Genomic DNA, 13,624 nt, shown 5'->3' with positions numbered 1-13,624 from the left:
AAAATAGATGCTGAGATATCATATATATTATAGAATATATAGATACGAATTTTTAAAAATCAGTTTTATTTTATAAAAGAATTGCACAAAACATTATATATATATACACAAATCACAATAAGCACGACTATATTTAGCGTTTATGTTGTATCACTTAGCGATTCATTCGCATTCAATCCATTTTCTGTAATATCATCTGTGTCCAGAGTTTGTTTATCTTGCAAAGCACGTCGCTTTTGAAGCCTTGTGCATCGTGAACAACAGTGATTTTGTTTCGACCAACATGCACGATGATGAACAGCCGAGCACTGACGGCAAGTGATAGAACTTGCATTCCATGGGTATATAATTTCATCATTACCACACAGTTCGCACAAATGACCTCTGTACATTAATATTTAGAGGCTTAGTTATAAAATAACTTAGACAGAGTATCTTCGATCATTGAAGTTTACCTCGCTTTGCATAATTCGCATTGTTCTGTGATGTGAGTGTGCATAGTATCATACACAGTACGAATTTCTTCTAGGAGTACTCCATTATTAAGATCAACGAGATCTTTAATCGAATAATTTCCTGAGTTTTCTATCATATGAGTGCGTATTCCAATTTTCCATGGTAATCCTTGTTTATTAGCTTCTGGACACAAAACTAAGTAACGTTTCATCATCTGCATTTCCTCCCGCATCCTCTGTTTATTATTTATCTCTAATTAATAAAACTCTCTGCTTTTCTAATGCAAAGTCATAATCATTTAATTTACCTTCACTACAGAGAGATCTGGAACTAAAGTAAATAATTTTGGATTTAATTCTTCAAGTAACAAAACAGAACGTTCTTCTAAGAGTGTTAAAAGCTGTGCAGCGGCACGGGAAACAAATCTCGGTTCCATGTCCCAATTTCTAATCACTCTTGCAGGAATTACCATTGCAGTGTTCCAATGACATCTTTGGCAATAATACAATCCACTATAGTCACAAAGACGGGGTTCAATCCATGCTGATTCTATATTTACAAATAACGTATTTTAAAAGAAGTATTAATACATAAAAAAAAATGTTTTCATTTGTAACCCATATTTTCAAAAATTTCCCTTATGTATGTTACCTGTATTCTTAAATGGACTGCCAAAACAAGATAAAGATAGTCCTTTTGAGAAAGCTTGTAATAAAAATACGGTTTATCTACATCACAACAATGTAGAATATCTCTCGTACATAGAAAATTACTCTTTTCTAAAGCAAGTTTATTTTAATCTAATAATATACCACTTATAATGTGTTTATTAATGAATATACTTACTAAATGTTATTCGAACTTTGCATTCAGCACATCTGTATTTCTGACTTGATAAACCCTGTTCAGGACAAATATCTTTCGTGTAAGTATAACCACCTGCTTCACTAGCAATTACATGAACACACACTCTACATATATTATTTAGACATTTCCAATGGCAACAAAATTTGCAATCTATAACAATATAGTAAAAATTAAACATCATGGAAACACACATTTAAAGATAATAAATTATATTTTAACGAGTCTTACCACTACACATATACCATGATTGGAGCATGGTCCAAATAGCTCCACTACAATGATCACAATATACAGGCCCAGAAGTAGTTATATAATATTTTTGTGGTACTAAATGATGTCCTAAGATGACTTCTGTTTCAAGCAAATTTTCTTCTGATGTCTCTCTTAATTCTTGTACTCTTAAGCGTAATTCAATTAATCGTCTAACAAGCCATTTTCGTTCATCAGAACATTCTGCACTTTCTAAGACCATTTGCTTACATTTTTCTATCATATCTTTAAGATATTCTTCAGAAGTAGCCTGGAAGTGAAATATAATTAAATGAAACAAAGACTTATTACAATATCTGTTATATTATATTTATATAAATTATTTCACACCTTAGATAATGAAAGTACAGTCTCCACTGATTTCAAACTAAAAGGTATAGCAGCTTTACTGTCTGAACTATCATCTGCTTCTCCTGTCATATAATCAGATGACGAAGAAGGTGTTGATGGCACAGTATCAGAACTGTTAATTCTGGTTCTTGATTCATGATTAGAATCGTATGATTTATTTATATTATTTTTTATATCTACCATTTTCCATAGATACTGCAGTCAATTATATATATGGCTGGAAGTATTCTTGTAGCTACTTTTGTTGACTCTTATTAACTACACCATTAAATAAATACTTTAAATATCATATTTGCTTATAGCCAATGATAATAATCATTTATTTGTTTATTTGTGAATGACAGAAATTTTTAGATATTGGCATATCACAATTATTAAAAGATAGTAATTTATAAATATATAATAATATAATAGGCATCTACTTAAAAGCATAAAATGTTAAATGAAGCTATAAATTACATACCTAGCTTTTCTTAAAACTTGTAAGTGTAATACTGTTAATACTTACTTGATATATCGTTCCATGTAAATTTCTGAACACTTTAAATTATGTGCACTTTAATATTTAACTAAATTTTTACTTCTATGATACAGCATTATTATGTTTTAACGTATATGCATACTACTTTTATATTGTACGTGGTATAAATGGTACTCACATATAGGCATAACAAATTTGCGAACTACTGACATCTGTCAGCGCAAACGTCATATATTCGCTATTTGTTATGATGAGAGTGTGTATTATGCTTTTATCAACTTAAAAAATGATTAGCGAAAAAAATGATCTTCGATCGAACAATCGTTTCAATGTGATGTAATTGTATCAATTGATCGTTAGTATATGAATGATAAAAAAAGAAGAGAATAAATTATACATTATAACGGTAATACAGATTATACGTTGCTTTTTATAAATTTTTACAATATCATGTCATATTTAATGAAGATCATTTATGTACAAAAAATGTAGGTATATTGCTAAATAGAATAAATTATATATAAAAGATCAACGTTTAATTACATTTTCGTTTGTAAAGTTTGCCTTAGATTAATGTCCGCCATGTCATCATGTATGATCTTATTTTTAATCGAAAGACAGGCTTTGAACGATTACAGTGAGCTTACGTCGATTAGAATAAAATCTACATTATAATATTTTTCATACTCCATATCTCTTTTTACTTTAATTTGTTAGTCAATTAAGTGTTTATATACTTATAGTACTCATACATTAAGTATGTATATAGTTTGTACATACTTACTTTAAGTGCCACGTATTCGATGTAGATACGCATATAACGTATCACATAACACATAAATATAAATTACGTTATTGTCGTAAAATATAGAGAAATTTTGTAAGTAACATAACGATTAATTGGTCTCTTAATTCTTATATTTAAAATTTGCATCGATGAGTTTCGCGCGTTTAATGCAAAGAACTGAATTCAGACATTTTCAATACGTTGATAGATGGCAGGAGTGCATTGCGATTTTTAAATCGATTCGCGGTTCTTTTGATCTCGGCGCGAAATTACGAAAAAAGGTTGTTCGGTTTCTTTGTCACAGAGAAGGATAGATATCATTACTTTACGAAAGAGTAACAGCGAGAGCGAAAGAGTCCGTAGGACAAGGAAGAAATCGAGGCCCCGAATCTAAATAAATCGATCAGTAAATAGATCGAGCCTGCTTCCTACTGTTTTACGATTGGATAACAAGGGGAACAGGGGACGGGAGGTTGAGGAGAGAAGAGGCCGTGTATTTGTGGAGTTGAAGTCGGTAGCTACGATCGCCTTCTGGCAAACATTATCGTGACACCGTTTTGTGCGTGTTGAAGAGTTGGCCGGGTTCGTTCGATCGGTTCTTCCGCCGTATCGACCGGTCCGGTTGTTGGCCGCGCGCTTCCGATCCATGAATCCAGTGATATAGTAATTTTCCTCGGTGTGTATTTAGCGTGCATCGTGATACAACGATTCTTCAGCGATTACTCGCGCAACTTACTGGCAAGTAACCATGAATCATTCTGTAAATTCGCGCACTAACTAAACTATATTCGTTTCGGCCGGTGCGCGGCCACTTCCGTGTACATACTACGAATTCCTCTCGGTTGCCGCCGCGTTCCAAAGGCTTTCCTTTTTATTTTTTCTTATTTTTTAATCGTCGGAAAGCAAATTTGGGAAAGTAGATTTAATTCGAGTCGTCGTCGATACTCGGAAATCGATCGGAAATACTGTAGAATTACCACAAGTCTTAAAAATATTAATCGTTTGTTTCCTGTCACTTTTTTATATCAGCGTTACGTAACGAGAATGAAATTTAGGAAAACTTTCGAATGCGAATTCTTTCTACCGTTGGCCCATATAAATCATTGTATGTTTTATTCAATGTGATATCGTTTTTCTTAATTGGCAATTTTGAGAATGTCAATGTCAAAATTCTTATTAATTCACGTAAATTTAACTGTCTTAAATTTACTGTTCGTGATGGGAAGCTCTCTGCAGATTCTACGAAATTTGAATGCGCATAATTTCAGGCAACTCGGACACCTAGTACGGTCCGTGAAAGAATTCTACAAAATTCACTCTCATGTAATAATTAACTTTCGCTTGTTTGCATTATAATCGATTAAATCGGCACGGAAATCGGTTTAGAGACTAATTTCTCCGAAGTTAATGGCGTACTAGTTCAAATGCCGCGAACTGTTTCGGTTTAATGTTATTGCGAAAACGTGAATTTCAGATGTAGAACGACATGGCTATCAGCATAAAATTCACAAAATTTGACAACACACCATGGGGATTTCGATTGGCGGGTGGAAGCGATTTTCCACAACCGCTGACTGTGATCAGAGTACGTACTTTACATTATATATCGGATATTATCTTTTTATTACTTAAATGTATTGATACGAATGTATACAGACATATAGATAAGTAATAGCTTTTAGTTTAAATAGTTGACGAATAATTAATAGGAAACTGATACACGTGCATTTATTACCTAGATTACTGCGCAGTAAACGTTCGTATAACTGAACGCACGAAAGTACAATAGGTTGCATACTTGCAGGGATATTTCATGATACCGATGTTTTAGGAACATCGGTAAGGTAGAATAATTCTAAGGTGGAATTGGTAGAAATACCTGCATTACCGACTATGCGGTATTTCAAGTGAAAGTGCAACCGTAACTGTAAATATATGTACATACATATTGCATATTGAAACGCATTGATAATTATTCCCGAATCGTATGATTCTAACGAGTTTCGATCTTTACATATTTTTAGCGAAACATAAATTGAATAAAAATGGAAATCGATTTGGAAATATTTCTTAGGTGACAGAGGGAAGCCTGGCAGAATGTATGGGTTTAAAAGTCGGCGATGTGGTAGTGAGATTAAACGATCAACCCATCAGTAGCTTGACCCACGGCCAGGCACACGAAGAGCTAATGCGAGCAGGGAATAATTTTGTTCTGGGTGTACAGAGGTAAGTACTTACCTAAAAGGGGTACACGGAGGAGAATCTATCGACTCCTCGAAGAGAGCAGATCTACAAGCTAGCCATGAAAACAATTCGATATCAATGTCAACGACACGCTGTATCGTTACACTGAATTGACCCGCTTGGAGGGCAAGCTTAACTTGAACTACTTTTAACTGCAACTTTATTTCGAGTACCTCATGATTCATGACGAACATCCTTCGATGAACGCTACTGAAATTTACATTTCACGGCAATTTATTAGATGAGTTATCGGTAATATTTTAACGAGAAAGGAAAAAGATTGAAAAAGATGGGAAAAACATATCGATGTCCCTGTATATTTCGTGCGCATTATTATAACGCGTCGCAGCAAGAATATCCCAGCGTACGGGCAACGTGTGGTAACGAGAATTGCAACACTTATAAATAGGTGACCCAGAATGAAATCTGTTTATCATTGGTTGGCGATTTTATTGCTGGCATTTACACCGCACACATTTGTTCCACGATCCCTCATTACCCTTTCGCGCGTGAACCGGCTCGCATTAAGCTTCAAAAAGCAGTTAAATTCGTTCCCCGTTCCAATTCCACTCACCTAGAAGATCGCTGTTCGCGGAACAGTGTACAGACCACGCGTGACAGATCGATCGAAACATCTCAATTCGAAACACTATTAATCAGGCACGACTGTGTTACACAGAGAAGAAGATTCGCTGAAGGCTGTGGAGGCGTTGTCCGAAGAGAACATCGTGCCCTATAAGATACCGGTACGTATCTCAAGACAATGTTCATAAATTGCTTGAATATTTTCTTCGATCGAACATTCAAATTCTCTGCCTGTTTGATCGGCCCTCATAAACACGTTCGTTAGCTCGCAGATTTGCCACCTGTTTTCCCAGAGAAAATACTGAAAGAGGAAACTGTGATCGAGCGGCACGAGGAAATAACGTGCGAAGTAAAGCCGGGCGAAGAGGAGGCGAAGCCAGAAGTGGAACCACTCCCGGACAAGCCTAAGGACGCCAACAGCGAGATCGTACCGAATCAGAATCTTACGGACGACGAGATTGCGCAATTGATCCTCGAAGAAGAAGAACTTTTGACCGACAAAGGCGTTTTGGGGTATACGTTTGGTTGTTTTGCTTGTCCTGCTTCTCTTATCGTTAAAAACGGATAATGAAGAATTACGCTATCGGCAGGTTTCTAACAATGTACGCATTCCAGGGTGAACTTTAAGAAACTCAAGCCCCGCGTCACCGCTCTGAAACAATCGAAGGTGATCGAAGAACTTCAGAATATCGCCACAGCCGAACCACCTTTGGTCGAACAGTTGAGACGTACCTCGGTGTTTCTGCAAAAACCACAAAGACCGATACCAACGCCTCGTAAGAAACAGGAGGAACAAGAAGAGACAGAAGTCGAGTCGTACAAAGTGGTGATAAAGAAGCAGAAAAAGCGGAGCGTGACCGATCGACTACTAGAGAAGGGTCTGCTGAAACCTGAGGACGCAAGTACTCCGGAACCACCTACTCCCGAGGTAAACATGGAAAATATCGAAATGGAGAGGAAAATCGAGGGAAACGATTCGTCGATCGTTTTGTCTATACCGCTCGATGATAGTTTATGCTCGCAACAAACGCTCGAACCAGTCGTCGCGCGTTCCACGGTGTCGTCCTCTCCGTGTCTCGAACTTCCAATCGAGATTTGCCAGAGTCAGTCTTCTCTCGATATCGAACCCGAAACTTGTACGAACTTGGGATCGGATGTTACGTCCCCGGTACAGTTATCGAAGCGCAGAGAGAAGGTAGCGTTAGCGCGACGTGCGCCGAACAAGTGCAAGTTGAAGAGCTTCTGTACGAGAGGGCATTACTTCCGAAGGTGTTTGTTCGGGAAGAAAAGCCACGGTGACGTTAAGAAAGCGATTAAAGTAAAGCCTTCGTTCAGGGAACGGTTCCAGGAAAGCGACGCTGTGCGATCGAGCGGTCGCGGCATGGAGCAGCTTCAACAACTTCCACGTCGCTATAGCATCGAGAAATCTTCGAAATCCAGGATCAAAGGTCGTTACCTTGAGACGTACTTGAAACGAGAGGATAATTGGATGAGGCGAATGGTCGACGGATTGTTCGAGAAGACCGATAGCTTTTCCTCCGGCAAATTACTCGATAGGCTGTTATCAAACAGACGAATCTCGTTGAGGAAAACTCGTTACGCGGAGAAAATACTCGTTCGAAGCGGAAACTTTATCGCGGTTCGCCTTCGTTCCGACATTCTGAAATATTTCAAACAAGGATGTTCGACGGTTATCGGAAATTCTATAAAATCCAAGTCACAAATTGGTAAACGTTTGTACTTTAAAGGTCATTACATTCGGCGCATTCTTTCGCGCAATCTTGTTCGTTTGATTGACTACGTCAAAGACGTAGCGTGTTTGAAGGACGTTGGCAGGAAAGACAGAAGGAGAAGCTCGACGACGATCAAAACGAAAGGTCGTTATTTAGAGACGTATCTGTTCGAAAACGTATTCTTCGATTTGCAGGATCTTCGCGATCGTTTCTCGGCACGGTCAACCGTTGTCTCGTCGAGGAAGAAATTCTTCGCTCGAACTCGTTACGTCGAACGTATCCTTAAAAACCACTTGGACGCTCTTGGTTTAATCGTAAACTACATTCGCTGCCAGGTTGTCCGAGGTATTTCCGATTCTTCCGTCGTTATTCCAGGCTGCTCGTCCTTGAACTCGCGCCAAACCGACGCGCCTGTGTCGTCCATGAAAGAAGACGACGTCCTCTCCAATTTGATCCGTTCCTCCAAAGACTTTATCTCGGCCGAGGTTTTTCACCGTGGCAGTAGACGACTCTCAAGATCATCCAGAGGTAGCATATCTGCCGGCTCTTCCAACATCTCCGATACTTTCGGAAGCTATCTCTTTAATTGGCTTCCTACGAAGTTGACCAGAGAATCGGCCGATCGAACGATTAACGATAAAAAGGTGATCCAGGATAACGATCGTGACGGTCGTAGGCTATCTTTCGTGCCGACTATTCTTTACGAGGGTCTAACGAATCGTATAGACGTGGATTTCACTAGATTAGTGGCATATGCGTTTGTCCCTTGTACCTCGATCATTTTGCTGTACATGTACAAGTAATATTCGTATCGAGTAAACAGTCTAATCAACGTCTATTTAGATAAGGTGATTCGAGACGGTGCTATTAATGATTACGATTATGTTTAGATTTAAAACGACATCACTTGTTCTAGGACATCCCTAACAGACGCTAGATCATCATGGACCATCTGTAAACGTATAAAAAAAATGAAAAAATGTTCGTCGTTCGTAAAAGTGTGTGTTGTATCTTCTGTCCAATGTAACCGTAACCTTTCTCTCGTAACTGGAGATAGCCAATTATACTTGTGTCCAGGGCCGTGCAGCAGCCGGACAACGAAGATTTATCCATCAACTAAAAAAAAAAAAAAAAAAGCCACATAAACTAAACTTGTCTTTTGTGGAAAAAGTTGTGAAAGTAATTTGTCCGTTAAACGTTACATATTTTATTTAACCAACTGACGAAAGAGACGAAGCATATGTTTCATGTAATGCAAGGTAAAATGCACGGTCCTGCAAGTATATGTAACGTAGTATGTACTTAAAGAAGTTCAGTGATCGCGCTCGCACGTCGATCCATTGATATCTAGTCTAACGAGTGTACAGAAATCTCGCGTTATCATGCACGCGCAGATCGATGCATGTAATATCTACGTATAATTACCTCAATGTCAATGTACTCACGATGGATTGTCGAGAGAAAAGTACATTCGAAATAAAATGCGTATATCTGGATGCACCCAATGCTAAAATTCTCGATAATAATTCCCTTAATATGAAAATGAAGCAATTAGGACGCTGCGTTTCGCCCGGGATCACGATTCTCCCAAAAATCCCATTCTGTTTTCCAGAAACGATGACGAATGGATCGCAGGTGCATACGTAACTCGAGATTGAACGACGCGATTGAAAAAACCGATTCGCTTGTTAAGCTGTAACAGGTAGATTAGCGTAAGAACTTAGCGACGCAGGTGGTAAAAGCGTTGCGTATGCACTTCGATCCCGTGTCTTTGCACGACAGACCGGACGAACGTTCGTCGTTCACCATCCACGAGCCCCGTATACTCTGTACATAGTTTGTTGTCTGAATTCAGGCGACACCATCGGCCACTCCAGAGCCAAGCGGCTGTAGATCGGATCAAGAACGCGAGCTCGAGTCGCGTCCTGAATCGAAAGCCGAGTCGAAAGCCGAATCGAAGCCGGAGGAAAGCGAAACCGAGCAGCAACCGGAAGAAACGATACCGTGCAACGAGGGGAACGCCGAGATCGCAAGCGTTCACGAGGAGGAAACACGGCAGGAGCAAACGACACAGGGATCTATTCTGAGCGAGATCGAGAAAGAGATGGCGAACGTGGCAGCGAAGGTCGATAAAGAGAAGATCAAGCAGCTTGTCAGTACGGAGATTAACCTGGAGAAACAGCTGGAGAACGTTCAACGACAGTTATTGGCGTTGAAGCAGCTACCGAGCGAGATCGAGAGTCACCTGAGAATCGTGTCGGAGCAACTGCAGAAGATCATGGAGCTGAGCGGTGTACAAAACGGCGCCACTGACAACGACGAGGGGCGGCGAGGTATGCTCGCTCTCTAAGATTACATTTTCGAGCGAATAAGCCTCGATCGGTATCTCGTGCCAGCCTACGCACACGCATAATTTCAAATTTTACGCGTTCGCGACTTTTGAAGCGCTGCCAAGCGTCAACTACGTCCGGCCTAACCGATGTTTCGTTGCGAAACCAACCAGACTGCCTTCGATTCGATTTGCCAGCCATTCGCGTTCCTTCCTCGCATAACTCGAAACTCTTTCGGCATAGTTATCGCTCTAGAGTTGTACGATGAAACGATGGGCTCGTTTATCTGATTTTTCAGAAGCGCAAGAAGATGCGGAGGAGGTGAACGAATCGGAAGAACGGCACGAGGAACACGAGGAACTGGAGGAAACGGAGGAGCACGATGTGACCGAGTACACGGAAGATATTTCGTACTCGGCCTATTCCGATGAACACGTGCGAATCGTTCAAGCCAGCGAGGAAGACGATGAGGAGACCGAGACGCAGGAACTGGAAGGAACTCTGTCCGTGAAGAGCGAAGAAGGAAGCAGAGTGAAGAAATTCGTCGTTTCGTACGAGACGAAGGTTTTGAAATCGCCCAGCCCTGCACCTTCTTCTCATGGTAAATATTTGACAAACTCGTCGTCGTATCGATCGATAAGACGATCTTTACAAACTACTATCGTGAAAGAAAGATAACGGAAACAAGGCGATGTGTATTATAGGCAGTTTCGAACCAGATCCGAATCTATCGGCAAAAGATCAAGTTATTCAGGAGTTGCAGGTATTCTAGAGAATGATACGGAATGTAAATTGAATGTGCAGTAACTGTTGTTCTTACACTGTGTCATCTAGCATATTCCAGCATCCTGTACTCTATCTTAATCGCATCGATGTATTGGAGAATTTCGTCGTTCTTCGACAAATATCAAAGAATGCATCTCTCTTTTTTTGAGTTATCCTAGAAAAAAAAAAAGAAAGAAAAAAGAACACGAACCTAAAAATTTAATAACGTAACGTGAGAAACACTAATTCGTTTCCCTAATTGTATCCTTACACTTCGTGAAGATGAAGTTATCTGTGCCACGTACATTCCATTGAACGTCTGAACGGGAAGCACGCGGATTCCTTCGTAACCCCGTGTCAAAAGCATTCCTGGATCGTGAAGAAACGATTAATTTAAATAGCTGTGGATCGTGGAATGATGTTTTTCATACGTTTGCAGCAGAGAGTAAAGCAACGAGGGAGAAAACGTTCGCAAGATCTCTGGCCCCAGGCTAAGCAGGTCGAACTTACGCGCGGCCGCAGATGGAGGTGTCCGAATGATTTCTTCAATGACGAAATGATTGCCGAGGTTTTATCTTCCCAGGCGGAAGTGATTCGAGGCAGAGCTCTAGGGTAAGCTCAACTTTTTATCAATTTCACGTGAATCTGCATTCCTACAATAATGATTTAATAACGCGATGCGGTTGCACCGTGCATTTATACGCGTACGTCTGAAAGTATGTGGTTTCGTTTCACCGAGAGTTACAGCAAGAAGAACGACGATGCAGGTTACGTGATTAATTATCTTGGTGGAACTATTAGTAATCTTTGTGATTTATGAACGCAGAGTGAACTTCAAAAAGTACGAGAAAACGAATCTACCGAACTACGATCACTTAATGAACTCGAGCGTCTATAAGATGATTCATAAGATGGAGCGAGAACCGAAACGAGGAATTCCAGCTAGACCTGCCAAAGTAAACGCCGCGGAAGACATAATCGAGAGGGTCGTACGTATCCGATAAGATCTAAAGAATTTTTCCGGTCGTTAAAAAAAGAAAAGAGGAATATTCGAGGGCCGATCTCAAAGCGGTGCTGCGTGTCTTTTTATTTCAGAAGTCTCCAGCATTGAGCATCGCGGATGACAGGAGCACTCGAAGCGTCAGTCACTGACATCCACGAGACATCGACGATGAAAGAATAGAATTCTTTCTTGCGCCATGAAGATATCGAATAAATAGCGATCGGACGCAACTAACCGACGTACGATACTTAAGAAACGACAAAGGAAAAAGAGGAAAAAGATACGAATACGTGCGCTGCGATCGAAAGTATCGAATATAAAACATAAGGCTAATTATTAAGTACGTGTGCGTGTCGTATATACATGTTATACGGATTGAGCGTTAATAAAAGGATTGATTCTTTTTCGTAAAACGTCATTTCAACGAATACCATCCTTCCGTCTATCTTTCTTCCACGAGTATCGGTATATTTTACTATCTCGACGTGTAAAGTAGGCTGTCGAAACCACGTAATCAGCCTCGTCATAAAAAATTCGTGGAATCGCGCAAGAAGACGTCGCAGTCGGAGGCAATGTTTCTCATCGAAACGATGATTCGATCGTTCCATTTCGACGCAGTAATCCGAATGATTGGCGCGCTTTACGCAAGATCCTTTCGCGCAATAGGATATCCGAGGACGAGTTGGCTCGACTCGCGGATGAGTCGCGCATACTTTCACCTTTCCGGAGTTTCCGACTCTGTTCCGAACCGTGTCCCGCATGCGTACAGGGGGCTGAGTCACTTCTGCCGTGGCCGACGAACGTTCTTTCTCCTCTCTCTTTCTCTGTCCTACGCGGTAGTCGTCTCATGCTTAGGGTCCGAGAACGTGACGTCGGTCCCGAGCAATTTATGTAAAGCATTCTAGGCATGATTCACGAACTAGTTCGCGCCCTCGTGACCGCCACCGGCGCAGAAAATGCAGCCACTCTCGACAGCACGAAAATCTAGGCTCATCCGGTCGCGCAGCCGAATGCATTTCAGATTCTGTTTCGTGCTGTGACTTTGAGCCACGATTATGAGATAACGTTGCTCGGCTGAACCAACTGTCGTCCTATCGCCGATATTCGCGTACATCTTGTCACATTTTCATCGGTAATTTTTAGTTTCATCCTAATTCCATTCGAACTCATGTCATTCTGAACTTGTCGTATGCTTTTTCTTAAGTTTTTCTCCAAGTTTCCGTCAGTATTCCTTTCAGAATGTCTTTCCTCTGCATCGATGATCCGAGGTAAACGCTGTCCGAATGGAAGTACGAGTATCTGACATAGTTAGGACCGGAAGAGACCTGACAATCGGCTAACGGACAATTTTTCAGAAGAAATATCGTCGCGACAGTCGGTATCGATGCTCCGTCCTTTAATATAGAAGCTTGCTGTGTCGTAGTTTTCAAATTACAAGTAATACAAGTTTCGTTCGATATCGTATAGGAAGAGCGAGACGGTAGTGTGATTGCAGTGCAGGCTAATCGGTCGATCGCGTTGTTCGAAGTACAATCGAGAATAAATTATCGCAGAGAGAAGTGCATGGGCGGACAGTGTGGCGAGCAAGGTGCTTCTCTTCATGGTCGAAGCATTGGGAGCAATGACAGAAGATGGAGCGGTAGGAATCGGCGCTGCGGGGGAAAGAAAGGTACAATGGAGGAAAAAAGAAGAAACGAAACGTCGGGAATGCCATCCTGATACCACCACCACAACCACGTATCCTTCTTTATC

General features: G+C 40.5%; 2 protein-coding genes across 8 annotated transcripts; one reads left to right on the top strand and one right to left on the bottom strand.

Moving 5' to 3' along the window:
* Positions 1-49: 49 nt before the first annotated feature.
* Positions 50-2,605, bottom strand: LOC122571965 (differentially expressed in FDCP 8 homolog). 2 transcript variants are annotated; one of them, XM_043736365.1, is made up of 8 exons: positions 2,453-2,605; positions 1,924-2,202; positions 1,552-1,843; positions 1,303-1,473; positions 1,108-1,161; positions 764-1,005; positions 456-691; positions 50-384 (listed from the first exon to the last, which is right to left on the bottom strand). In XM_043736365.1, exons 2-8 carry the CDS (start codon positions 2,125-2,127, stop codon positions 141-143), a joined length of 1,443 nt encoding a protein of 480 aa, XP_043592300.1. In that variant the 5' UTR covers positions 2,128-2,202; positions 2,453-2,605; the 3' UTR covers positions 50-140. The 2 variants fall into 2 exon arrangements, with proteins under 2 accessions (XP_043592300.1, XP_043592301.1); XM_043736366.1 differs by lacking the exon at positions 1,108-1,161 and having other exon boundaries at positions 2,453-2,603.
* Positions 2,606-3,524: 919 nt separating this feature from the next.
* LOC122571958 (probable inactive protein kinase DDB_G0270444) lies at positions 3,525-12,285 on the top strand. 6 transcript variants are annotated; one of them, XM_043736352.1, is made up of 12 exons: positions 3,582-3,950; positions 4,687-4,797; positions 5,287-5,438; positions 6,136-6,202; positions 6,307-6,554; positions 6,657-6,969; positions 9,630-10,107; positions 10,403-10,705; positions 10,809-10,867; positions 11,312-11,481; positions 11,696-11,858; positions 11,965-12,285. In XM_043736352.1, exons 2-12 carry the CDS (start codon positions 4,699-4,701, stop codon positions 12,019-12,021), a joined length of 2,109 nt encoding a protein of 702 aa, XP_043592287.1. In that variant the 5' UTR covers positions 3,582-3,950; positions 4,687-4,698; the 3' UTR covers positions 12,022-12,285. The 6 variants fall into 6 exon arrangements, 5 of the variants coding, with proteins under 5 accessions (XP_043592285.1, XP_043592287.1, XP_043592286.1 ...); XM_043736351.1 differs by having other exon boundaries at positions 3,587-3,950; positions 11,309-11,481; XM_043736354.1 differs by lacking the exon at positions 3,582-3,950 and adding an exon at positions 4,952-5,139 and having other exon boundaries at positions 4,704-4,797; positions 11,309-11,481.
* Positions 12,286-13,624: the final 1,339 nt, after the last annotated feature.

The sequence above is a fragment of the Bombus pyrosoma genome, linkage group LG10 (genome assembly GCF_014825855.1).
Source record: "Bombus pyrosoma isolate SC7728 linkage group LG10, ASM1482585v1, whole genome shotgun sequence".
NCBI lineage: Eukaryota > Metazoa > Arthropoda > Insecta > Hymenoptera > Apidae > Bombus > Bombus pyrosoma.
The sequence above is the reverse complement of the archived record's forward strand: the minus strand, read 5'-3'. Positions and strand labels throughout refer to the sequence as shown.

Excerpts from the sequence above, each read along its gene's own strand:
- LOC122571958 (XM_043736350.1), top strand. The coding sequence starts at position 4,699 with ATGGCTATCAGCATAAAATTCACAAAATTTGACAACACACCATGGGGA. Across the intron at positions 6,203-6,306 it reads TCGTGCCCTATAAGATACCG|CTCGCAGATTTGCCACCTGT; the intron begins GTACGTATCTCA and ends CACGTTCGTTAG. Across the intron at positions 6,555-6,656 it reads ACCGACAAAGGCGTTTTGGG|GGTGAACTTTAAGAAACTCA; the intron begins GTATACGTTTGG and ends TACGCATTCCAG.
- LOC122571965 (XM_043736365.1), bottom strand. The coding sequence starts at position 2,127 with ATGGTAGATATAAAAAATAATATAAATAAATCATACGATTCTAATCAT. Across the intron at positions 1,474-1,551 it reads ATCATGGTATATGTGTAGTG|ATTGCAAATTTTGTTGCCAT; the intron begins GTAAGACTCGTT and ends ATATTGTTATAG. Across the intron at positions 1,162-1,302 it reads CAAAGTTCGAATAACATTTA|CTTTCTCAAAAGGACTATCT; the intron begins GTAAGTATATTC and ends TTTTATTACAAG.